The following is a 26,239-nucleotide window of genomic DNA, read 5'->3' as shown; positions in this document are numbered from 1 at the left end:
ACAGCAGCACTCTTCTTCACCGAGGGACTCCGGAGACAGTCTGTACGAGTGTGAAGTGAACAACACTGCAGTAAGGCAATTATATTTCATTTACTCTTTGACGCATGACGTATAAACTGCAGTGAAGTCGTGCAGTTGATGTAAGTTGTAGACCTGGCACTGATAAAAAGGTGCCGGTGCAAAGCACCGGAAAGCACCGGCACAAATTAAGCACTGGGCTGCGGGTGTACCTAGATGCACCACAGATGGTGAGCTTGTCTGTAGGATAAGTGGGAGTGATGGTTGTGCTGGCCCTTGACTGGTGGATGGAAAAAGAAAGGACCTTAAATCGCATTTCTCAGTATGTCTGCCCATCCAGTCTACACACAGAGGCTCAGACTGCACAACAACCTCCAACAGATAGAGACAGACTGTGAAACACAATGAGACAGTCTTACCATGGAGAAAGTCTTTGATACACTCTGACCCACATAGAATTAGACTGCGAAAAGAAACTCTGAAACTCTCATGACAGCGACACCTCCTCAGGGATGGTAATTGCTTACAATTGCAATGACAGTTATTCGTTGACCGGACCCAGAATCCCGGCAGGACCTAGCAATTCTTCACATCTGTGAATTGGTGGAGTGTGTAGACAGACACCTAGGCACATCAGGGGCTTTAGTATACACATATGACATTTCATGGACATGAGGATACAGGCACATTATACACATTATAACGAGTACTTGGTAATGACGCTAGGCAATATCTGTTTTACTAGTTCAAAGAGCACTGTTACCAGTTCAAATAACCCCCTTATAATTAGTCGAAGAAAGCACTGTTGTTAATAGTGAATACAAGTATGTTGTAATGCGAACAGGCAAACGTTTTGTATATAATTGTGATTGTTATGGGTAAGCGATTTACAACGGAGTCAGTTGTCAGACAGTTGTTAGCAGCTTTCAAGAAACCTGCAATTTGTTATTAATTTAATATTTGCCCCAGTTTCAATTAATTATTTAATTTAAAAAAGTAAATTAGGTGGGAACAGCTGCCGGAACAGAACCTCAAAGCAGGCAGGAGTTGTCTATTCACTGCAAACATACCATTTTAAAAACAGATGTACACGTACACATGCAGCCATCACTACACAGGCACAAAAACGTGCTTGTGTGCAAACGTACACCTTGTTAGTTCAAAAGCACATTAATGCGGATGTGCCACAAATGCAGGCCTTCTGCACTGCACAAATGCAATGCTCGGTGTGTGGAAGTTGCTCTCCATCTCTGAGGGTGCTTCTGACGCAGTCATTCCGGTAGCAAGGTTGCAGCACTATCACAGGTTCGGCTCCATTATATCCAGGCCTGGCAGGCCTGCGCCACTTCCTGCTGAAGGTGAGACAAGGTCCCCTATCAAGGAGACTCAAATTACAGCGGAGCTTTTCCATTGCTCCTAGCGCAGTTGAGTCTTTAAGGAACCTATAAGCAAGGCCTTTTGTGTTCATGATCATGACGCGTGCAGTCATTCTCATAGGGACTGCATGCAGCATCTCTGACCCTAAGGAAAGTTTTATATAGCGCGAACATGATCCCGAGGGATATCAGAGCGCTTTACAATTGGAGGGAGAGGAGAGGTGACAGTTGCAGTACATGTGTCAAATAGGAATACCAGACAGAACACATATCAAATAGGACTCACAGAACAAGAGCGGTTACAATATAAGGGGTCAACAGAGAGTAAGATAATCACTGGTACATAGCGAAATAGGAGGGGAGCAAATGATTCGGAGACAAAGGAAAAAAAAAAGAAAGAAAAAAAAAGAATAGTATTCAGTGCAGGGCTGAAAGGTGTAAGTCCAGTGCATTAGAGCAGACGATCCAACATCCTTTTAAGGTAAGAACTTGTTCATAAGGAACATTTTTTTTTTTTTTTTAAACCGTTTATTACAAAGTTCAAAGAATATACAAAGATGGGCCTACAACCTTCAGGCCGGCCGCTAGCAAACAAGAGGAGCATATGATACACACAGTAGAACGCATGCTGCGGCAAAGGGAAACGTACAGGAGTTAGCAGCGTTGATGGCCACACCATCCAGACCCCACATGACGGTTTCTTTTTAACATAAATAACAACAAAAAATCGAACCACAAGGCAACCCACGATCGAAAACAGCAGCATGTGCTCCCCTAGAAGAGGGACCCTACCAATCCATAGGAGTATCAAGGGGGGGAGAAGGTCAGGACAGGGACTGGGTGGACTCAGTGCCCGGTACCGGAAAGCTAAACCGGCTAAGGGGACGGGGCAGGCGATGGATCGGGCAATAACGGCGGGGCACAGATTCCCCCGCGGTAGGCGTTCCAGGGGCCCCATACTTTCACCCATGTCCCAGGCTTACCTCTCGCAACATACACCACCTTTTCCCGAAACATGCACCAATCCATGTTATCCTTCCATGCCGAGACAGTCGGCGACCTCTGGGAACCCCACAGTTGAGCAATATCGCGCTTGGCCACCATATATCCCAGAGTCACCCACCACGTCTGAGGCGCCGAATAGTCGGTTGGTTCCCACACGTTCAACAGACATCTCCTCGCTTCGGGCAGCAGCGACACACGCGTAACCACCCGCAGGACCTCATGCACACCACGCCAGAATCGCTCCACCTCTGGGCATTCCCACAAAATATGAAGAAAGGTCCCCAAAGAACCACACCCACGCTTACACAACCCGTCCACAGCATAGCCCATACGCAATAGCCTTGGCCCCGTTATGTAGACCCTATGGAGTATCTTGAGCTGGACGAAGCGAAGGCGGGCCGGTATGGCCACCTCTTTCTGGGAGGCCACCGCAGAGACCCAGTCCTCGTCGTCCAGCTCCAATCCATCGGCAACCCAAGCCTCGCGAAGATTAGTCAGCAATCCTGAGCGGTCATTAATCAGTTTTTTATAGATTAATGAGATCGTGCTTTCCGGTACATGTCCATCCAGCACTCTGTCCTCCAGAGGGGAGTACTCCGGGATGGAGGCGACGTCCGGGAAGGCGGAGCATAGTGCATGACGGATCTGCATATACCGAAAGTACTCCCTGTCTTGCAACTGGAATTCCGTCTGCAGCATCTCGAACGTTTTGAATCCCCCCCTCGTCCAGAGATCCCCCACCCTGCTGATGCCTATCATGTCCCACTTCTCGAAGCCCTTCGAGGTCCACAGGGAGCCCAACTGCTCAGATGCGTACAGTGGTGACGCCCGGGTCAAACGATCCTTCCACCCCATAGCTACATTAGCCGCGTGCCACACTCGTACCATGACACGCGTGGGGCCCGTCAGACGTGCGTCGGGCGAGCTGGAGTAGAGCGCTCGATTATAGTCACCACCCGGCGGTAGCATCTTATCCAGTTCAAAGGCCGGGTTTAGGGCGGGCCCGTATAGGCCGTGATTAATCGCAGCCAGCTGGGAGGCCCAATAATACCGTTTAATATCCGGGAGGGCAATCCCCCCGTCATACCACGGGAGCGTCAGCTTTGCCAGGGCGATACGCGGTCTCCCGTCCCAGAACAGGCGGCGTTGCAAACTCTCCACCTCGCGGAAATAGCGCGCCGGGACGAGGTCCATTGTATTCTGCAGAGCGTACAGGAAACGCGGCAGCGACATCATCTTAAACAATGCCGCCCGGCCGAGCTGCGAGAGCGGCAAACGCCGCCAACGCGCGACATCCTCCTTCAGGCGCTGGAGGGGGGGAAGCAAGTTCCGATCATACCGGGCCTCCGCGTCCAGGGTAATGAAGACACCCAGGTACCTAAATCCCTGCGGGGCGATCTGGATAGGACAGCCCCGCGGAAGGATAGGAGCCTCCCCAGAGAGTACATACACGCACGATTTAGCCCAGTTGATGACAAGGCCGGAGTTACGACCAAATGAATGCAATACATCAACCAGTACTATCAGTGATTTACGTGGGGAAGCCAGGTACAGGAGAATATCGTCAGCGTATAGAGATACGCGGTCCTCATACTCGGGGGTCCAGCGGAGACCGCGAATAGAAGGTTCCCACCGCAGCCACTCCGCCAGGGGCTCCAAGGCAAGCGCAAAAAGGAGCGGCGATAACGGGCAGCCCTGCCGCGTGCCCCTGCCCAACTCAAACGGAGCCGACACTCTACCGTTCACAACCACCTGCGCCAGTGGGCCAGAGTACAACAATTTAACCCAGCTGATAAACCCTGGGCCAAACCCAAATTTCGCGAGCGTCGCCCAAATATATGGCCATTCAAGTGTGTCAAACGCCATAGTGGTGTCCAAGGACGCCAAGATGGCCGGCTCCCGTATGAACGGGACACGTGCGAGCACCCCATGCAAACGCCGCAGGTTAAGCGCTGTGTTGCGATGGGGAATAAAGCCGGACTGGTCCTGGTGGACCAAGTCACACACTACGCCGACCAGCGGATTGGCCAACACCTTGGCGAGAATTTTGGGCTCCGCATTCAATAACGAAATGGGTCGATAGGATGTGACCCGGTCCCGTGGCCTCCCCTCCTTGTGGATAACCACGATGGTAGCCAGACGCTGGTCTAGCGGGAGGGAACCCACCGAGTGGGCCGCAAGGAACATAGCACGGAGATGCGGCGCCAGCGTATCCGGTCGCAGTTTATACAACTCGATGAGAAGACCATTAGGACCCATGGCCTTGCCGGAAGCGACCGAGCGTATGGCGAGGGCAATTTCTTCGGAGGTTGGAGCGGCGTCCAACGACACTCTGTCCTCCTCCGAAAGGGAAGGCAGCGCGATATCTCTGAGCAGGGCATGGGAATCCTCTTCAGAGCGGGAAGACACCGGGGAATACACCCCACGGAAATAGTCCGCGAAGCAGGAGACAATTTCCTCCGGTTCAGTGACACACACGCCATTCGTTTTCTCAATCAACGGGACAACTCGACTCGCTCTCTCTTTTTTATCCAGCCACGCAATCAATTTACCAGCCTTATCACCCACATCATACAGTCTCCCCTGTTGCTCTCTACTGAGGCCCCTGGCCGCCTCCGTGACGAGGGCCTTATAGGCCGCTTGCTTGAGTTGGAGAACATGTAATTTGTCATCCGTCACCCCACATTCTAGATCACCCTCCAACTCGGTTATCTCAGCTTCAACACGGGTCACCTCCTCCCGCTCGCGCCTCCGGGAGTGGGAAATAAGGGACAGGGCCTCTCCTCGGAGTACTGTCTTGAACGCCTCCCACAGTGAGACCGCCGATGACACAGACCCCACATTCTCGTCAAAATAGCGCTTAAGGGATTTAATCAGCTCTGCGCGAATGGTGGGGTCACGCAGGTACCAGGGATGGATCGGGACCACCCTACCCTCTCCCCTCGGCAAAATATCAAAGTGCAACAAGAGCGGGGAGTGGTCCGAAATACCCCGTGCCAAATGGCGCACCTCTCCCACCCTCCCCACATAAGCCGCTGGGACCAGGACATAATCTAGCCGTGAGAGACTACCATGAGCCCCTGAATGGAAGGTGTACTGTAGCTGCGTGGGATGTTTTAAACGCCAACAATCCACCAGCCCCAGGGTATCCAAGAGGCCAGATAACCACGCTTGGGCCCGGGGGAGATCCCTAGGGGGGTGACGATCCACAGTTCCGGAAACTACAGCATTAAAATCCCCCCCACCACTAGAATCCCCTCCGGAAGGCCAAGGAGGAGGCGCCCCAGGTCCGCAAAGGTGGTCGTCTGCAGCCCCGGCGGAACATATACTGACACAAAAACGACCACTCTGCCCTCCATTCTGCCCACCAAAACCGTGTAACGTCCCCTATCGTCATGGCGCACCTCATCAATCTCCAACGGGAGCGAGTTTTTAACCATAATGCCCACACCCCTTGAACCAGACGTGAAGCCCGAGTGGGCCACAAGGCGGTAGCCCCGTCGATTCATAGCGCAAAAGGAGTTGCCAACGAGGTGCGTCTCCTGCAGAAAAACTATATCGGGCGAAATTCGCTTCAAGAACTGCAGGACCACACCTCGTTTTATCCTGTCCCCCAGTCCATTAACATTCCAGGACAACAAACTCAGTCCCCTACCCCCCATCATAAACAGAAGTCATCACTCGTCCCCCAGAGAGCACTGTAGAGATAACACAATGATACGTTTGCCTTGTGGTATAAACGAACAACACCCCACCCCAACCCACCCACTCCAACAAAACTCCCCCCTCCCTGCACCCCTGCATGAGCCCGGACAGCCCCCCCAACTTGCAGTGTGCCTGTCGCCCCTATAGAATGAAACTAGCTAGACCCCCTAGAGGAGGAAAAAGTACCCCTTCTAGACCCCACACAACCTCCATGGGAGGGGAATGTACAAAGACAGACGCTTGATCGAAAGTAGCATCGTATTCGTCCAGAGCGAGGCTCAATATTGACCCCTCAGTCCCGATCCAGTGGGCCGCCTCCTCCCGCCGCCCCCCCCGCCATCTCGATCACGATCCCCAGACAGAGTGTCCAGCCAGTCCCCGGCCGCTTCGGGATGATCAAAAAAGTGCGTGCGACCATCCACCTCCACTCGCAGCTTGGCCGGGAAGAGCATGGCGTATTTGAAGTTCAGATCCCGAAGTCGGCGTTTGACGCCCAGGAAGCTCAGTCTTTGCTTCTGGACCGCTTGGGTGAAATCAGGGTAAAAGTTCACCTCCATATTTTCCAGCTTAACCGGCCCATGTAGTCTGGAGGCTTGCAGGATCGCGTCTCTGTCCCGAAAGTTAAAAATCCGGGCGATGAGAGGTCGCGGAGGGGCTCCGACCTTCGGCCTTCCCCCGGGAACTCTGTGGGCCCTCTCCACGGCAAAAAATTTACTCAGTCCCCGAGGCTGGAGATGGGTAGCGACCAGGTCCTCCACAAATAGATCCGCCGCCGCTTCCTCCCGTCCCTCGGGTACTCCGATGATGCGGATGTTATTCCTCCGGGCCCGACTCTCGGAATCCTCAAGGCGCCGATCCATAAGTGCACTCGCCTGACTAAGCCGGCGCACCTCCAGTTGTAGTGCCGCCACCTCAGTCGTAAGGCCCGATGCGGTTTGGGCCAAAGAATCAACTCGATCGTTGGTCTTGGAAAGATCGGCCCTCACCAGGCCAACATCCACAAGGACCGCGTCGATCTTCTGTGCCAGGGTGTCGAACCGCTGGCCCACCGAGGCCTTCATCTCGGAAATGGCGCCCATAACGTCGTGGAGAGTCAGATCCGTGGGCAAGTCCGGGGCATCAGAAGGGCCCTCAGGGGACTTGTGCGGTCCGCCGGGAGATCCCCTCTGGAGGGTATAGCGGTCCATGCTGTTGGCCTGATGGACGGTGCCACGCCGGGTCGACTTGGTCTTTGACCGATCACCATCTTGTTTCGTGGCCATCGCCGCTGGTCCCACAATCGCACCAGGAACGCCGTAGAGGGCAGGCAATCAGGGCCACGAGCTCCGGGGGGGCCACCCCAGATCGGCGGGGTGGGTCACAGCCGGCAGGCAGGCAGGGTCCCCCAGCGAGGCCACACCAACACAAAAAGCTCCGCGATCTCACTTGCAGAGACAGTGCGAAAGCGAAAGCGAAAGTGCGGGGTACGCGACTCGCCAGGCCCGGCCCGCCGTTGTTGTTCACTTTGCCACTGGGTCACCCCCCAACGCAAATCCGGGGTTCGGCGAGAAGAAGGCCGCAAACTTCAATCGGTGCTCACTCCGGCACCCGAGGTCCGATTTGAGAACGGAAAACGGGTACCACCTCGGCTCAGGCTCACCAACACAGTCCCCTCAACCGAGGCAGGATGAATTCAGGATAGACGTAGGAGGTTGCGGAGGTCCTCGGGAGCCTCGCACCTACGCGGCCATCTTGGTTGCGCGCTAGCCATAAGGAACATTTTTACTTCCAATTTGAAAGCAACCTTGGAGGAGATTCTATGTATTTTCGGTGGGAGAGAGTTCCAGATCTTCGGTGCAGAGCCGGCGAAAGCTCGATGACACGTTCTCTTTTTGCGGAAGATCTGAGGTTTCAGGAGGAGAGAATTGCACTCCTAGAAGGTCTACCCCCTCCAGATAGTTCCAGCTTTTGCGCTAGATAACTAAGGGTTTTGAAATGGAGGGCTTTGTGAGATAGGCAGGCAATCTTTAGCTGTATTCTTGCTTCATAGGGCAGCCAATTTAGAGATTTTAAGACTGGGGAGATGTGCTCATTTCTTTTGGTACCCATAACCAATCTGGCCGCCGCATTCAATGAGGCCCTTAGTGGTGCCAATGTATTTTTGGGGCGACCACAGAGTGTAGCACTGCCATAGTCTAGCCTCGGCAAAACAAGTGCTTGGACCACTTGCTTGAAGTCAGCTTGTGGGAGGAAAGGTTTGAGATTCTCGAGCATCCTCATCAGGTGGTTAGCTCCCTTGTACACGTTGCTAATATGAGTCTCCATGTTCAAGTGCTTGTCCAGGGTGATTTTGAGAGATTTAGCTCAGTAAATAATGAGGGGGGAGCAGTTGAAGGCGGTGAGGTGGTTCATCCAGAGGTCTAACTTAGGGGTGTGATTCGGAGGAGAAATGAGAAGGAATTCAGTTTTGGAGGTGTTGAGTAGGAGGTGGTTCTCAGTTAACCAGTTTTGAGTAGTCAATAGGGTACAGTTGAGTGAAATTATGTTTTTCAGATAAAGTTGGATGTCATCCACATACATATGGAAGAGAATGTCCATGGAATTTAGTACATTGGCTAATGGTTCCAAGAACAAGTTGAAGAGAATGGGAGATAGGACGGACCCTTGGGGGACCCCCATGAATACTGGTGATGGCTGGGAGAGAGAGAGTGGTTCGCCTTCACTCTTTGGGATCTGTGATGGATGGAATGAATCTATGTACAAAGTTTAGCTCAATGGAGGAAATTCCAGTTGATGGCTTCCAAGTTCCAAATGGTTTTAACTGGATCCAGTTGTGGCATTTGACTTTTGAATAGTGAACTAAAATGTCCTGTGAAAAAACCCAGAATGACAATCCGACAGGTTAAGGAGACATCTTCGCTGCAGAGGCAAATAGAGTCCTCCAAATAGCAGTTTATTACTTTGGCCCATTGCATGCCATCAGCATGGTCCAGGAGAAAACATTTGTAAATGGTCAACTGAAACATGCACGGACTGGAAACCATATTAGCCCTGTGCAAACTGTTTAAACATTTCCCAAATTTGCTTGAAAATGCACCATTTACCCTCTCTTTTTTTCAAATTTTTCTCGGGCAGAACCCTTCAGAACCCTCCTTATGACAGTCGGGCTTGCTTGCCACAGGGCACTCATGCAGAACTTTTACACTGCAACACTTTAAAATGTCACCAGCTACCACTGTTCCACCCTCGAATTCAGTACCAATGCCACCCTCAGTGCCCATACCCAATGAAGGTCTGGGGACATTGACGCCAGGTGGCCCTGATTGCCCTTTCTGACACTGGTCCGAATTCGACTGACGCCCCAACCGAATCCAATCGAGGTTTCTGCACTCGCCTTCCCACAAGCCAGCCAACAACCTTTACATCCTCTTTTTGGGATTGGGACTTGCAAAATGCTAGTGGGCTGGACACCTCCCTGGTGTCATCCCTTATCATCCCCTCCTGGTCCGGTCACGGACGAGTCTGCATCTCATGCCATGGTTATGCAGAGGGCAACCGAAGTCCTTGACCTTCATTTCCCGAGGTGAAGTCCAACAATCAGATGGGCATCCTGCAGCCTGGCCAGACTACTTCTGTGCCTCTCTTACCTTTTAATGAAGCCTTGACAGATACCTTATTATGCGCGTGGGCTAAGCCTTTTTCCGGCCTTCCAGTTAACTGGCAAATTGCCAGACGCCATCGCTCTGCTCCTGGTGACCCGACCTTCTTGTCGCAGCACCCTTCTTTCTAGTGCTTCGTGGTGCAGGCTTCCCTAGTGGTCCAGCCCTAACAATTCTTCCTACCAGTCCCCATAATAGGGAATCGAAGCGAGTGGAAGCATTCGGTGAACACAACTCCTTATATTCCAGTTTGGCTCTACAGTCCATTACTGCTATCTGCCTGCTAGGTCACTAAACTCATGCCCTCTGGGACCTGGTGGCACAAGTCCCACCAGGTGTTCCCTAGGATCTTCATCCTGTTCTGTCACAGGCCATTCAGAATGGTTGTGATGTGGCCAAGTTCACAATTTGTTGTGGCTCGGAAACCCCGACTCAGTCAACGGGCTATAGGCACCAGAGTGCCATTTGTTTCCATGCTTGGCTAGGTTCAGCTGGCATCTGAAAGAGACTATTAGTTATAGAGTCCTTACCTTATTACCCTCAGGCATCAGACTGGATCCGGATAATTTTTTCTCAGCAGTACCCCTGCTAGTCGATAGGTGGCTTCGGTCGACTTCACGTTCATCGTCGGCGTCGTGGTCACTGGGATGATGTCGGGGTGCCTAATTAGACGCTGCCCCTGCACGCTGATGTCAGTTCTTTCTTTTTCTGCACAAGCCTAGCGCAGATCCAGAGAGAGCTTGCCCCTTAGTCATTTTCTGACTAAACTTTTTTTGACTTTTGTTGACCTCTTTTTTCGAGTCTATCGACTCCTGGTGCACGAGGGATGTCCCATCATCGCACCGGCTTCAAGCCTTGCGACTCCTGTCACAAGCTGATGTCCGTGACGGACACGCATCTCGTGTGCCTTTGGTGCCTGGAGCGCGACCATGACCCGAAGTCGTGCTCCGACTGTCAGGCCATGAATCTGAAGTCTTTGCGGATGTGGTCCCAAAAGCTTCTGGAGGCCCGGCAGTCGGTCCTTCATTGCTCCCGGTCTCACTCGAGGGGAAGGTCTTGAGACTGTTCGCAGAGTCACCGCACCTTGTCCAAGTCTTTGCACTCTTCGGGTAAGTCAAAGCACAATAAGAAGACGAAGAAGCACCGTCACTCTTCGCCTTCTCCCCGTTGGTCAGCTGGTACGGGGCAGGACCCGGAACATCGTCGCTCTAAGGCTCTGTCACCGGTACCTGATTCTGCGCCTCCCTGCTTTTCCAGGAGTGGCAGTGTCCCCTGCCCAGCTTCGTACGTTCTACGGAGCCCTCCACTGTATCTTTTGGCAGCCCGACTCCGCTGGCGCACCTTCGGGCCCCGCCGGGTTGGTTGGGGGCCCTGGGCCTTCGATGCCGGTGGCTCTGGCCCTGGTGCCGGAGGTCCCTCGTGGATCCAGATCCGGATCAACGCCGGTCGACCTTATTCAACCCTTCCCCGGCGCTGATACCTGTGACAACGCCCCCAGCACCGGCTGTGCCCCCAGCCGACACCGTCCCCATCCTCTTCCTGGAGATGGACCCAGAGCCGGACCGACATCAAATCCGACGCCGGAGGGTACTTTTGTTCCCTTGTTCATCCCAGGAGCTCCCTATCACCCTGAGGGTGGTGATGAGGACAGGGAATGGTCGCTGGACCCTTTGACAGACCGGCTGGACGAACGGGACTGGAGGGAGGAATTGGGCAATGCCAGTGGTCTGGACACCTCCCCAGACCTTGGCATGCTTTCTCCCCCTACCCTGGCTACGGAGGAGGGAGCATCCTATGCAATGGTGGTGCGTAGGACAGCCGAGGCCTTGGGCTTGGAGCTCCTTACAGTGGTGGTCAGGACTAATCTCTGGACAGAAGTGCTTCAACCGTCGGCAACTTCCTCTGAACCCCTCCAGCCCTTCAATGAAGCCCACACGGCTGTCCTTCTGGGCACTTGGTCCAAGCCCAGCACAGGACCTCTTGTGGAACAGAATATTGCCCGCTACCACCGCCCGGCTCCAGGCGATCCACTTTTCCTTACCCAACACTCTTCCCCCGAGTGCTTGGTGGTCCAAGCTTTTTCATCCAAGGACGCATTCCCTTCTGCACCCCTGGACAGGGAATCCAAGAAGCTGGATCATTTTGGGAAGTGCATGTTCTCTTCCTCCAGTTTGGCACTGCGGTCCATGAATACTGCGTGCCTCTTGGACCGTTACACCCATACAGTCTGGGCTTCAGTTGTGCAGGTGCTGCCTCAGTGCCCGGAGGAGGCCCCGGACGTTCTCTCCCATGCAGTGGCAGATGGGAGAGACGCAGCCAAATTCACGATCAGATGTGGACTGGATAACACCAACTCACTGGGCAGAACTGGATGTCTATCCAAAAGAAGGGTAGAGAGACTACATGAAAACTGGATTGAGAAATGGACATTGGAAACTCCTTGGAATCTTGATTGACATTAAAAACTGCATGGGACCTTATTAGAGACTTTTCCCTTTAAAACATTTTTTGTAATTAGAAATAAAAACTAAATAATTGCTCAAGCCTACTTCATCTTCAATGCTGTCACACACCACAGTAGCATACACTGTAGAACCACTCTTATCAATCTTGCATTAAAATATCATATCCTCAAGCACACAATATAGCTTCACAATTGCCTTACTGGATTGTGATCCATGGACAGAGAATACTTAATTCTGCTCGAGCAATAGCTAAGCCAGCCACTGAATGCAGAAAAATGTGAGAGTCCATCGGCACACCCGCCTGCACACTTTGGACTCCAAAACAAGTTCCTGAGACGGAGTGCAATTTACAGCCACTGTAATCCAGACTTCTCCAACGAGTAGCTTTTAAGCTACTGATAGCTCTCTAACCCCCTGTAAGTAGCTGTCCTGAGTGCAGACCAGCCTACTAAATTACAAGCTTTTGCTTGGTTGAGTTATATATGTATATCAAAATTTAAAAATGTGCATTCGAGAAAATGTGTGTAGTGTCAGAATTCATACTCTGATGTTTTGGGAAAAATAGCTGAATTTCCAAAATATATTTAAAGCTGATAAGTGAGTGATCGATCTCACATACTGGGAGAGGTCTCTCATTTTCTGCTTCAGAGCTGGCACGGTTTGGCAGCTACTCTTTAGCTCACTTTGCTACCCCAGTTTAGACACAGCTATATCCAAATCAGTCTTGACCCTGTGCCTCATGGGAACAGTCCAGCCCGAACTGCCAAGCCATGTCTTCCCTGGACCGGAAACAAGCATCCTGGGACCGGTTTCAGGCTAACTGCCCTCTTCAGCCAGGCTACCTTGAATCCAGTGGCAAAGTGAGCAAGGGGCCCACGTCTGGGCATACCCTGCCAACTTTGGGCGAACAAAGCAAACACAAGGTGATGATGGACGGAGTGCTGAAACTTTTCAAACACTCATCCCCAGTCACAGATCTGGGTTGAATCCAGCATCATTCTTTAGCTCACTTTGCCACCCCAGTTCAGGCACAGCTATATCCAAATAAGTCTTGACCCTGTGCCTCATGGGAACGGTCCAGCCTGAACTGCCAAACCATGTCTTCCCTGGACCGGAAACAAGCATCCTGGGACTGGTTTCGGGCGAAACAGCCCTCTTCAGCCAGGCTAGCTTGAATCCAGTGGCAAAGTGAGCAAGGGACCCACGTCTGGGCATGCCCTACCAACTTTGGGCGAAAAAAGCAAACACAAGGTGATGATGGACGGAGTGCTGAAACTTTTCAAACACTCACCCCCAGTCACAGATCTGGGTTGAATCCATCATCATGCTTTAGCTCACTTTGCCACCCCAGTTCAGACACAGCTATATCCAAATCAGTCTTGACCATGTGCCTCATGGGAACAGTCCAGCCCAAACTGCCAAGCCATGTCTTCCCTGGACCGGAAACAAGCATTCTGGGACCAGTTTCGGGCTAACAGCCCTCTTCAGCCAGGTTACCTTGAATCCAGTGGCAAAGTAAGCAAGGGACCCACATCTGGGCATACCCTGCCAACTTTGGGCGAAAAAAGTAAACATAAGGTGATGATGAACGGAGTGCCGAATCTTTTCAAACACTCACCCCCAGTCACAGATCTGGGTTGAATCCATCATCATGCTTTAGCTCACTTTGCCACCCCAGTTCAGACACAGCTATATCCAAATCAGTCTTGACCCTGTGCCTCATGGGAACAGTCCAGCCCGAACTGCCAAGCCATGTCTTCCCTGGACCGGAAAAAAGTATCCTGGGACTGGTTTCGGGCTAACAGCCCTCTTCAGCCAGGCTAGATTGAATCCAGTGGCAAACTGAGCAAGGGACCCACATCTGGGCATACCCTGCCAACTTTGGGCAAAAAAAGCAAACACAGGGTGTTTGCTTTGATTTACAATTGTTGAACACTGCTGACCCTGATAGCAACATCTACTGAGGCTAAGGGTGTATTTGTTTAAAATGTAACACATGGGGCCTTTTCCTAGTGTTTATCGATTTTGCAAACCACTATGGATCAATCTCCTACACCCCAGTCATCATAATGAGTAGAGACATTCCATGTAGGCTACTTCAACACTTTGTGAAACTTAGCATTCTGCCCTTGTTCTGCTGTGCTGTCTGATGTCCCCTCTACACCTGAATGAAAGGGTTGAACTTGCTGCAATTATCCTTGTTAATATGTTTTAATACATCTCATTTTTATTACCTATCTGCTCTATTCTAAACTAGCGCTCGTATTGTACAATCATATGTATTGATTTTTATTGTTGCTGTTATAACAATGCAACTGGTATTTGTGTAATCACTATATCTTTCTATATGCTACTATGCCTCAGCTCTCATACATGAGTGTACAAATATACTATGCCGGTGATGGCATGTTTTATAACCTTTTACTAATATAGCTGTATGTGTTTTTATTGTTATGCTTTTATGGCCTTTTGCAGAAATAAAGCTATTTGAAACACCTGTTATATGTTTTAGGATGAGCTTCTTTCTTAAAGCTGTGATAAGATCTAGAAAACCCATGGATGGATAATTCTTTTAGCTTGATTGCTTTCACTATTTATTGTTCAAACACTCTGAACTCACCGCCCCCAGGAGGAGCTTTCACTTTGTTGCTTCTCTTTGTGTTAGTAATCTAACTGTTACTTAACTATTTCAGTTATAGTTTTACACAAGTGTCCCTGATTAATTTTTCCTATTTTTATCGTGTGTATCATGATTCTGTTATATGTTTGATAGCTGCCTTAGACATATGTTTCCAATACCACCTGCTCTTACCTTGCTGCTGTTCAGCTTCCCCGGAGGGTAATGCTGTTTTAATAGGAAATGTTGTTGTTGATTTTTATTGTAACTGTATCTTACGATGCACATAATTTTGTATTTTATCTATTGTGTTGTTTTATTCCATGTCGAAGAACGCATATTTATCTGTTTTCTCTTTTTCTTTTATGGCCATGCATGGCCAAATAAAGATTTCTTAAAGTAAAGTGAAGAATGATAGATCATGCGGTGTTATTACTTTGGTGTCAGTGGCATTGCAGCTATGGCTTCTATGTATTACCTATGTAGAAGCATTTTTTTAGGTGAACAGTTCATCTGTACTGGCTCTTGGACCCATCATTTAGAATTAGCAAAGTCACGTTTTTTTAGATTGACAGAAGCTTTGTTTAGGTTTGCCAACAAAGTTGCCAACAAATCAATTAGAGGAGAGATGTTACATCTCTATCGAAGTAAATGTATTTCCTCAGCCGTATATGTTGCAATTCTCTGGGGGGTCGAGGGAACAAAATATTCTGCAAACACAAGAGAACATATTTTTAGCTAGACTCCTTGCAGTACCTTGCTCAACCTCAATTTTAATTACTCACAGGCAACTGTGTAATGTATATAGGGGATAAAATTGATTTGTCTGTATTTACTGGATAGCGTAACATTTGGAGCAAACATGGTATGAAGTTTACTAGAGATGTAATAAATGACTGCTTGGCCCTGGATCACTATAAAAAAAATCCCTCGGTTAATGTATGTAAATAGGCTTTTAAAGGAACTCGACGCAGATTTGCTTATTAAGAATCCAGCAAACATCTTACCGTTTGGCAAGAAAGAACTAAAACTATCTTTATTTGTAAACGCACCGGCGAGACGGAATTTAAAGAAAGACAGAAAACCTCAGTTGCTTACCACCTGGAAAGGCCGTTACAAAGAGGATTGCAGGGTTACCTAGTCATGGTTAAAGATACACCGAAAAGATGTTATCTTACCAAGTTTTGTTTGGGTATTGCATACCGTTTGATAGCAATCTTTTAAAGAGATGGTTGGTCAGATAAACTTCCTAGATGTTCTTGTGATGGAATGTCAGCCCAAACCTCATTGCGCTTTATACTATTCTGTGGTTTTTATTGTAAAATTAGGAGCGTTATTTACGCCCTGCCCTTCTTCTGAGGAATTTTAAAATGCACCAGGAAGCATATGATTTCTTACGTAGTCTTGAGACTGATTATATTTGTCATGCTGTCAGTCTTTTAATTAGCAGTGCTGTACAAATTAGGAAGACCCCTATCATGCATGACAATTTGGAGTATGAATATGATTAATTACGTGATTAACATTGGCATTACCCTCTCTGTTATATTTTATAACGCCTTGCAGTATTTTTAAAATGTGTGTTTTATTTGCTTACATTGTGGCTTTTTATAATAAATTCAAGGTTTGATGTATATATTTATGAAATGAAATGAAATGAAAACAGCATTTATTGAGCACGTAGCTACCCAGGGACATCCCAGCGCTATGACAGTAACAGAAAAGGACATCACAGCACACTTAGGGGAAGAGCCAAGTCTTCAGTGATTTCCGTAAGGCTAGATGGCTGGATTCCCCCCGTAGGTGTAGGGGAAGTGTGTTCCACAGCTTAGCAGCATTGTAAGCGATGCTTTCATGATTTTTATAATGGAATAAAGCTGGCTTTGGCTTGTATTATATATGTAGAAGCATTCTATATTGATTACATTACTAAGGCAACCCTATGATACACTGCAGTGATCACTGGTGGTAATCCTGCACTGGGTGGCCACTAATGTTATCTAGGTTGATGTGGTCACTTTATAACAATAACAGTCTTACTAGCTCAGGGTGATTGTCAATAAACATAAGTAGCTTTTATTAAAGCAAAGGTTGGAGACCCCTGCTAACCTAAACAAAACAAGAACACACCCTCTATTAACCTCTCACTCTAAACACCAATAGACATCAAACACAATTGATTGTTGACCTTCTCAGTTGTGCACAAAGTAGTGCCTTGTTTGAGACGGCACTACGATGTCAAGGAAATGGTCGTTAGCGCTATAAATGCTACACAATTGCTAACATACGAACGTTAATCAATAGAAGGACATCCTTGGGGCATATTGCAGAGGAGGTGCCTAGAACAAGAAGATACAAAGTTTAGCAGGGGAAGGAAGAGTAGTCCTGACCCCATGTTCACTGATACAAAATCTGGTAGTTTCTCCAGATTAAACTGAGATTTTAAAAAACTGCTTTAAATGGAATCTCTTGGGTGTTTCTCATGCTGAAAAAAAGAGTGCTTCATGGGGGGGATGAAGGCAACGACGTGGCAAGAAGGAATTTAAGTTTTACAATTGCTCAAGTAAAATAGTCAGAGAATTAGGGCAAAGTGAGACATTAAAAAATTGTTTGTTTTTTAAAAGAAGCCTTCATGGGGGATCAAGGTGACAACGTGGCAAGAAGGAATATATGTTTTACAATTGCTCAAGTAAACTAGTCAGAGCATTAGGGCAAAATGAGACATACAATAATTGTTTGTTTTGGAAAAGAAGAAAGAAAAATATATTGAAGGCAATTCTCAGAGAAATAAAAGGCCTAGACAGACTTGTATTAGAAGTCTTATAAAGGCTTACAAGCAGGCAGCTTTGTCACGTTGAGTAACGACAATGGGCAGGATAACTTAGTTAGAGCAGACATTTCTTATGCTGATTAATATTACTGATACATTAAAAAAGAAGCTCTCCATGGTGGAACAAACACCTAATTTAATGCCAAGGTGTTTCAGTGGTTGGCTATAAACCAATTAAAATGCAACCCGGATAAGACCAAGATCATGATCTAAAGGGCATCTTCACCTAACTTCTGGAGATCTTGCTGACCAAAGGAGGCCCTGCATCCGGGCCCTTAACAGAGTTCTGTAAGGAACCTAGGCATTAAATTTGATAGTGCCCTCTCCTTTCAACTTCAGATTCAGGCTCTGACAAGCTCCTGCATTGGAAAGCTTCGGATGCTGAAATAATTCCTGCCCCTTCAGTCAGAGTCTGCTAGGAAAATGGTAATCCAAGCATTATGAACCTCGAGACTGGACTATGGTAATGCCCTTTACCTTGTTCTCCCGGAGCACCTTCAGTGCAGACTTCAGGTGGTGAAGAATTCGGCTGCTCGGCTGCTACTCAATCTCCCCCCTAGATCACACATGACTGCTCATTTGGAGGCTCTTCACTGGCTCCCAATGAAAAAGAGGATACAATTTCAAGCCATGGTTTTAATGCATAAAGCCCTGCATGGTTCAGGTGCCGGCTATCTGAGAGAGAGGATCCATGACTACATCCCTGCCCGCACCTTGCGGTCCTCTTCGGAACACGTGGCTAAAGTCCCTCGTATCTGTGGGCTCAAATAAGTCGGCAGATCGTTCACTTATTTAGGACCACTCAACTGGAACAGGCTCCTGAGGAAACTGCGTCTAACACGGGACCTTCCCGTCTTTAAAAAAAACCTGAAAATCTGGCTTCTCACACAATGTGTATAAGTTTCATATGTTGATGCCGTCCTGTCTCTAGCGCTAGGACACTCCTGGGAGTAGCTGTGCGCTGTGTACATTTTCATAACATAACAGTATGCACCCTGCCTTAGGGTTCAAAGACCTGCTGTAGGGGTGGCTTACTTATATTAAATGCAGTGACTTTGGCATAGTACACAGGAGTGTGCCATGTCATGGTTTCGCTGATGGTTTGTACTATTTCACGCAGCCTACAATGGCAGTCTGTGTGGAATTTGTGTGTGGGTCTCTTAGGGCAGCAAAAGATATGTGGCAGCCCTTAGGGACCCTCTTTAGTGCTCATGCCCTATGTACCAGGAGTACCATTTACAAGGGACTTACAGGGGTGCTAAAGTCCTTTGCCAAATGTGTTACAATTACACATCGCCTTGTTTTAAGGAAAGAGCAGTGCCACTGAGATTTTGTTAGCAGGCCTCAGTGCCCTGTCAGAGTTAAATAACCAGCACTGAGTAGCTAAAAAGTGTGTGTGGGGGAGGGTTCTGCAACAAAAAGCCAGTTTCCTACATCATGCATATTGTTAGGCTTATGGTGCTTGGTCTTAACTAGTCTTATGTTTAATTTCAACAGATAGCATCAGGTAGTAATATTTTAGAGCTTTCTATAAGCCAGGACGGCCAGTTTGGTCTCAAATGCCTGTTTCACTCAGGATGCTGGTAGAAATATGGGGGAAAGGAAAAACTTGCTATTAAGTTACAGTAATGGGTGCTGAACCGCAGTAATTTTCTGGCAGTATTGCATCTTTATTTTTTTTTATTTTTTATTGAGAGTTAAATATAAAATACAGTACAGTACTAGAGGGTAAAGTGCATAGTGCAAAGCATTAACAGTATTGGTACTCAAAGTATCTTACAATTAACAACAGCATAATAAACAGACATTAACATTTTTAAAAAGCATTCAATTGCTGTGATTCTTAGCAGAAAAAATCCATAAAAAATCCATGAAGAGTGATAAATTGCCTGAATGCAAGAGACACACAAAATACGAATATTACACAAGTACTTAGTACAGAATAGCATTGGTCCCCCAGTACAACCTAAAAATGCATAACTCTATACAGGGTTTAGCTATTCTGCTTAAAATCTCAAACCCGCTCCTCAATTTTAAACTGTTTGCTGACAGTCTTTCTCCCTAGAACCCGGACTAATTACCTATGGAGCTCCAATGTTTCTCGGACTTCCTAGATGTCCCTGATCTTAATGCGTATCTTCTCTCGCATTCTTTTACTATACTTAGTTTTGCTCTCCATGCATGAAAGGAAGGTATTTTATTGCTGCGCCAGCTTTGGAGGATTAAGGATCTTGCTACTAATGGCGAAATATATAAGCATTCTTCTTGTGTATTGCTTAACATCACATTAGGCGAACAGCCCAATACTGCAATATATTTATCAATAGAAATATAGAAATCTATGGTGGCTCTAAGATAATTTTCGATTTCTTGCCAAAGATTACACAAATTTTAGGACAATCCCAAACAAAATGTGACCAAGTGCCACCTCCCTCTTTAGCGCAGCGGAAACACCTATCTTCAATTTGTGGATAAATATTATGCAAAAAGAAAGGTGTCCTATATATTAGCTATTTTGTATAGTATTGCATGCGTTTAATATTAGCGCCTCTTCTTACTGTAGCATTTAGTTTGTTGATTCTATTCCAAGTCATTCTTGCAACCTGTAACTCTTCTTTTTTCCACCATCTGTCTCTAATTTTTTTTATAAATGGGGAGCGATTTATTATCGTCAAATATTTTCACCCATGCGCAAACTGACCGTTGTAACAGGGTTTCAAAAGCATTACTTATTCCTATACTTGATGTTGTACTCCTGGCATCAACTTTTTCCAAAAAGTGCCTTATAATAATAAATGACCATTTAAGCAAGTTATTAGAGTGTAGGCGCCCAATTTCTATCTCTGCCCATGTCTTCCAGGAGTTACAGATGGCAAAATCCCTAATTTGCGAGTATCCATTCTCTTCCCATCTTCTTAAAACGCCAGTTTCTAATAAACCTTTCTCCCCCGTGTAAAGATGAGACAGCCTCGTAAAACCATTTATTCAAGGGATGCTATAAAAGGCTAACAGTTGAGTTTTTTGTTTAAAAATCCATTGGAGAGTCTGGCAGTACTGCATCTTGAGAGAGAATTCAACTTTAAGGCAGATACTCGCAGCTTACTTAGACATTTCAATCACAACTAGGATCTGCGTCAGAATGCAGTCCCGTAGATCAGGTTTCCTCTTCACACTAAGTGGCATGCTTGGCCTCCTCTGAGTAGGAAATGGCCAGAAAATGCATTTTTCTTAGATTGGTCAGGGAAATTCCTGTACACCTTCTCCCGTTACCCATTCTTCACAAGGCGATTCATAAGTACAAGCTATTACTTGACTGCTACTTGATCCTGATCGTGCCAACCTCTTCTCTCAGGTTCTAGATTTCAGACCTCCTTCCTTGATAGAAGGTATATAGCTTTTTCTTCTTTGGAGACTGAATCTGCTTTCCTAAGACAAGGACAGGATCTTTCACCTGTCTGTTTAACCATTGAACATGAACATGTGGTTTCTGATTTATTGTCCTTTTTTATGCCAATTTCTTACCAAGCTCTTAGACTCAGTTTTGTTCATAATTTCGGTTTGATTATAAAAGTTTAAAACAGAAAATGCACATTTCCAGACGTGGTTGTAGCTTTAATGTTGTTGATCTTTATGCTCCCAAGTTAGAACCTACTTCTAGCCCTTTTTTTTACATTTACAAATAATTCCATTGTTTGTAGTCCTTATGATATATAAACGTACTGTAAATCTAAACAAAGTATGCTCCATTAAGTGTCAGATTGTCCTGAAATTGTAAGTATTGCACATTGTTCTTCCAGTTAGAAATGCGTGAGGAAATCCCCATCAACAAAGATCTCAAGATTCAGTGTGATGAAGAGGAACTCAAGATTTACCAGTTGAACATCCAGATCCGGGAAGTCTTTGCGAATCGTTTTACTCAAATGTTTGCAGATTATGAAGTATTTGTAATCCAGCCCAGTCAAGACAAAGAATCTTGGTTTTCCAACAGGGATCAGATGCAAAATTTTGATAAAGTAAGTGTGCACACTTAAATTGTATTTTAAAGTGACCAGTGTATTCTTAACTTATAAATAACTTTAGAATTCCCTAGGGTGTAATCCTACACCGCATGAACACATACTCAGTAAATTGTTACCAGCCATTGCATGCACTATGAATCAAGAGCAGGAAAATATGGGCTTAAGCGAATAGTCACATGATGAACAATGTTTGAAAAACAGAGAGATGTCTTTTAAATCATCACGTAAACTTACCTGTGTATCGCATGTTTATCACCATTTCTCTTTATGCACTCATGCAGAGTATATAGAGACATACATACTCACACAGCATCTAGAGGACCACTTGACTTCATAAACAGATAAACACCCCAATTCTTAAAATAATAACTAGCATTTGTATTCAAATACAGAAACATATATACAAACACGCCTGTTTTTACACATAATCCATAACTGAGAATCCCACATAAGAGCCAGGAACAGACACATGCACATGCATTATCACACAGTTTGATACGTCTCTAATGTGTGTAACAAGTGACAGACTTATCGCACACTTTTGATCCCTTACATACATCATATATAAAAGCAAAAAAAACAGATGATGGATGGAATGCTGGACAAATCAAAAATCCACTCCCAGTCACAGATCTGGGTTTAAGCCATTGTCTTTTTGCTCATCACACCACCCCAGTTTGGACCTAGCCATATGCAAATCAGTCTTGACCCTCATCCCGATTTGCCAGGCTGCCTGCATGGTTGAGACCACTGTGGGTGGCATGGGCAGGAGAATCCATCACTGGAGTCCTTGTACATGGAGAAAACTCCCTGAGGTCAGGGCCAATGATTGTTTTACTTAAACACTCACCTTGGGAGTCAGTTTGTGTAAGGAAAATATAAATGCTGAGCAGGGCGAAAACAACATGACACCCTAATTCACTGAATCAAGAATGGAGCTACTGATACAGTGGTTCCAATATAGGCTCAGAGATCCTTGTGGGTGGTCCTCTGAGAAGGGAGCAGAGCAAGCTCATGTGTATCCTTAATGACTCTCTTAATGCAGTTGATGAAAATGAATGAAAGTTCACCACAGTGATGTAGTAGCACCCAGGCCTTTCACTACTTGACCCTTTTGAAGGCTTTCTCTGCATCAAGAACAATTATAGTGGATGGTTTTGATTCAAATTTTGCTCAATCACACACTTCACCTAGGGATATCACAATGTTATTACTGGCATAAATGTAAAGAGGCAAACTTGGTCACATGATTTGCTAAAGATTTGCTAATTTTACTAGGCAATGCCTCAGAAAAAACCCCAGTGAAAGACTGCTTTCCAGTACAATTTTATAAAACTACCAAACTGCTGATTAACCCGCTCTCATTTAAAGCCTTTAAAGAAGCCCCAGAGGAAGGACATTTGCTCCAAGCATTCAGTGGAGCAAGTATATTATTAATACCAAAACCCGAACAGAGACCCTCTAGAACCTCTATTGCTTATAAATATGGATACCAAAGTTTTAACAAAATTATTAGCTTACAAACTGAAGCAGCTATTACCCTTACTGACACACCCAACCTAAGTGGGATACATGCCAGGATGATCCTTGGCCAATCATCAAGGAGGGTAGTTTTAAGAAAATGTGTTCAGTTCAAACTTTGCATACTAGTTGTTTTTATGTATTTATAGATAGTCTTGTCCCATTGTAATTGTCCTATGATCGAAGAATGATTAATTGTGTTCCACTGAGTTTTTCCACTTCCCCAATGTTTTGCATGGTTTCAATACCAGAGAAAATCATGCCTGTCCTGGTGAATAATTGGCGTTCTGATGATTAGTAGGAATAGTGCCTGGGATCTGGTGCCAAAGGTTACTATTGCAAGTAAAGCAAATCTTATATTCTCATATGTTGTGAAACTGCAGCAGAAAAAGCTGAAGTACAAAAAGGAAGGGACAGTACACATTCAGCACCCTTATAACAATCAGGAGGAAGGGTGGCTAGAGACAGTGGTAGATGAGACATTAACAGCCTTGAAGGACCAAAAGATAATTCAACAAAGTGATCAGGACAGGAAATTAAAGGCAATAATGAAATAAGCAAATAAGTGCATAACTAGTACACACTGCATAAATCTGTGCACATACTCAGATACATTAACAACAAAGATTACTACTTGGTAAGAAGTTCTATAGTTATATCAAGTTAATAATCTTCCATTTATTACACAGTATTGTTAATCAGCACTCAATTGTCAAAGGGGTGAGTTGAGTTGTCTAAAAGGCCGACGATATTGATGTGAACAAAAGTTAACTACTTAAATACCATACACATCATAAAATGTGTTTTTATTTTTCTTAGGCATCCTTTTTGTCTGATCAGCCAGAACCGTACCTGCCATTTCTTTCAAGATTTTTGGAGACTCAGATGTTTGCGTCCTTCGTTGATTATAAAATTATGTGCCACGATGAAGATGATAAAGATCCAATTTTGAGGGTCTTTGATTTTCGGGTAGATAAAATTAGGCTGTTAAATGTTAGAACACCTACTCTACGAACGTCAATGTATCAAAAATGTACTACAATTGACGAGGCAGGTAAGAATAAGAACAAACACTTGTAAATCATGGGGCTAGAATATAAATGCATGTCTGATGTATTCAGTGCTTACATCATTCAGTAATCTTTTATATGTAAAGTATGATAATTGTTTTGGGATTTAGTATTGCTTTATGTTAAAAAACAAAAGGTACACCCACTGGAGTGAAAAGACAATAAAGTTACAGACTTACTGGTGCACTAGTTTTGCTGGGTTTCATCTTCCTTAAGGTTGTTGGATCTGAGTAAAGCCTACCACCAACTCTTCTTCCAGATAACAAGGCCAGGTTCAGGAGTATAGAAGAAAAGAAAGTATATCACACTTGTTAAAAATTGTTACATTGGCCTCATAATCTCCTTCATCCAGGCACACTTGATTTTTGGGCACATTCTTCTGAAGAAAAATGTCTTATTCTTCCAACACTTCAGGTTTAGGATTGTGGCTATCTTTGCCCAGGGAATAAATCTGAGGACTAACTGCTCTCCTCATGCCTTTCTGGAGGCCCATTAGAATGGATCTTTCTAAGAAGCTATGCATGACCTTCAGTGACAAGCAGCTATATTTATGCAGTTATGGGGCTAGATAGCAATGTCTTTGGCTATGATATTTACGAAGCCATCACTCTCTTCCCATCCTTTCAGGGTGTTTCCTCTTTGTCTTCCATCTCCTCCAAGGATGAACTAAGCTTCTTTCAATTGAATCTAGATATATTAACTTGCAAAAGGTCCGGAATTAGTAGATGACTCTGAAGGGTATTTCGTTAATAGAGCGTAAATGAAGGAAAATAAGTGTTGCTGATTATCCCACCCTATACTCATGGATCATTCTCCCTTGATTAAGGTTGAACCTTTAATCATGGTAGGGCTTGCTGGATCTTCCTGTGTAACAGGATATCTCCCTGTATTTAGTGTGGGCTTAATCTAAGTGCAGTCGGTCCCAGAATGTTGGTGTTAAGATGTAAGTAAACTTGTTGGTGATCTGAGTTAAATTATTAAGGTCTCTAGGGTACAGGCAGTTGCATCATCTATTCTTGGGTTGAACTATATTCAATAACACTTCTTGAACTGCATTTCAGATGTTATTGTCCTACAACTGGTCTTGTTCTCAGTACTTCCAGGGCCGGGCAGGCCTTTTATTCCATGAGCATTTCTGTGGTGGGCTGGAGTCCGTGGAGTCCGGTTGTGAAAGCCAATGGTCACTCCTAGTGCCTCTGTCACTTTACTCAGCTCCCCATGTTAATTGCAGCAGGGCCAGCAAGCCTTTAAGAGAGTGCGAGAAACAGAGAGGGGGAAAGTAGAGAGAAAACGATATCAGAGAAGAAGAAGAGAGAGAGGAGTGGGAGAGATTGGATGGATGGATGAACAAAAAGAGAGTGATAGCGCAAGAAGACGACAGGAGTGGGGGGTGGTTTGAGCTTTTTTGCCAGGGCGGTTTTTGTTTCTCCAGAACAGCCCTGTGGGCTTCATGTCAACCTAGATGCAGGAATATCTAGAAAGACTGTACGGTATCACATTTGGAAAACACAAGAAAGTAAATAGGGATAGGCCATAAAGAGAGAAGGCTTATAGGATTTGGGTTTGGGGATTTCTGGTGAAATCCAAATCTTATAAATAGAACTACAGTTAAGATGATATCAGTACAGAAAGTATGAAACACTAATTCAGATGGGCAATAAGTCCCTTATGCTAGCTGCACCTACTAATTAAGAGTGAATTGGAATTATAACCCTATCTGCATAATATCATAGGGCCATAAGGTGGCTTTACGTGGAATTGTAAATATGCTGCAGAGCATTGAGACACCAGAACGTCCAAAAAGTATCATTCCAGTGGCGCAAAAATGTGGCAAGAGGCCTCAGAAATAAGGCCCTGAGTGCATAGGTTTAAAAGCTACTGTATGCCACAGCATAGACCCAGACATCGGGTTGGATGTATCTTTCCCCTGTGTGTGTATGTGGTCTTCAATTTCTTGCCATCTCGACTTCAGCAA

At 46.1% G+C, this 26,239-nt stretch overlaps 1 protein-coding gene across 4 annotated transcripts in view; it reads left to right on the top strand.

Moving 5' to 3' along the window:
- DENND5A (DENN domain containing 5A) overlaps window positions 1–26,239 on the top strand; it is a 299,668-nt gene that overhangs the window by 68,215 nt on the left and 205,214 nt on the right. For all 4 annotated transcript variants that reach the window (XM_085648154.1, XM_085648156.1, XM_085648155.1 and 1 more), the window contains 2 exons: window positions 21,452–21,667; window positions 24,014–24,248. In XM_085648154.1, the coding sequence (XP_085504280.1) occupies window positions 21,452–21,667; window positions 24,014–24,248 (451 nt within the window). The remainder of the gene's footprint in view (window positions 1–21,451; window positions 21,668–24,013; window positions 24,249–26,239) is intronic.

This window comes from Triturus cristatus, chromosome 3_2 (assembly GCF_964204655.1).
Source record: "Triturus cristatus chromosome 3_2, aTriCri1.1, whole genome shotgun sequence".
In the NCBI taxonomy this organism is placed as follows: domain Eukaryota; kingdom Metazoa; phylum Chordata; class Amphibia; order Caudata; family Salamandridae; genus Triturus; species Triturus cristatus.
This window is presented reverse-complemented; position numbering and strand designations above follow the sequence as displayed.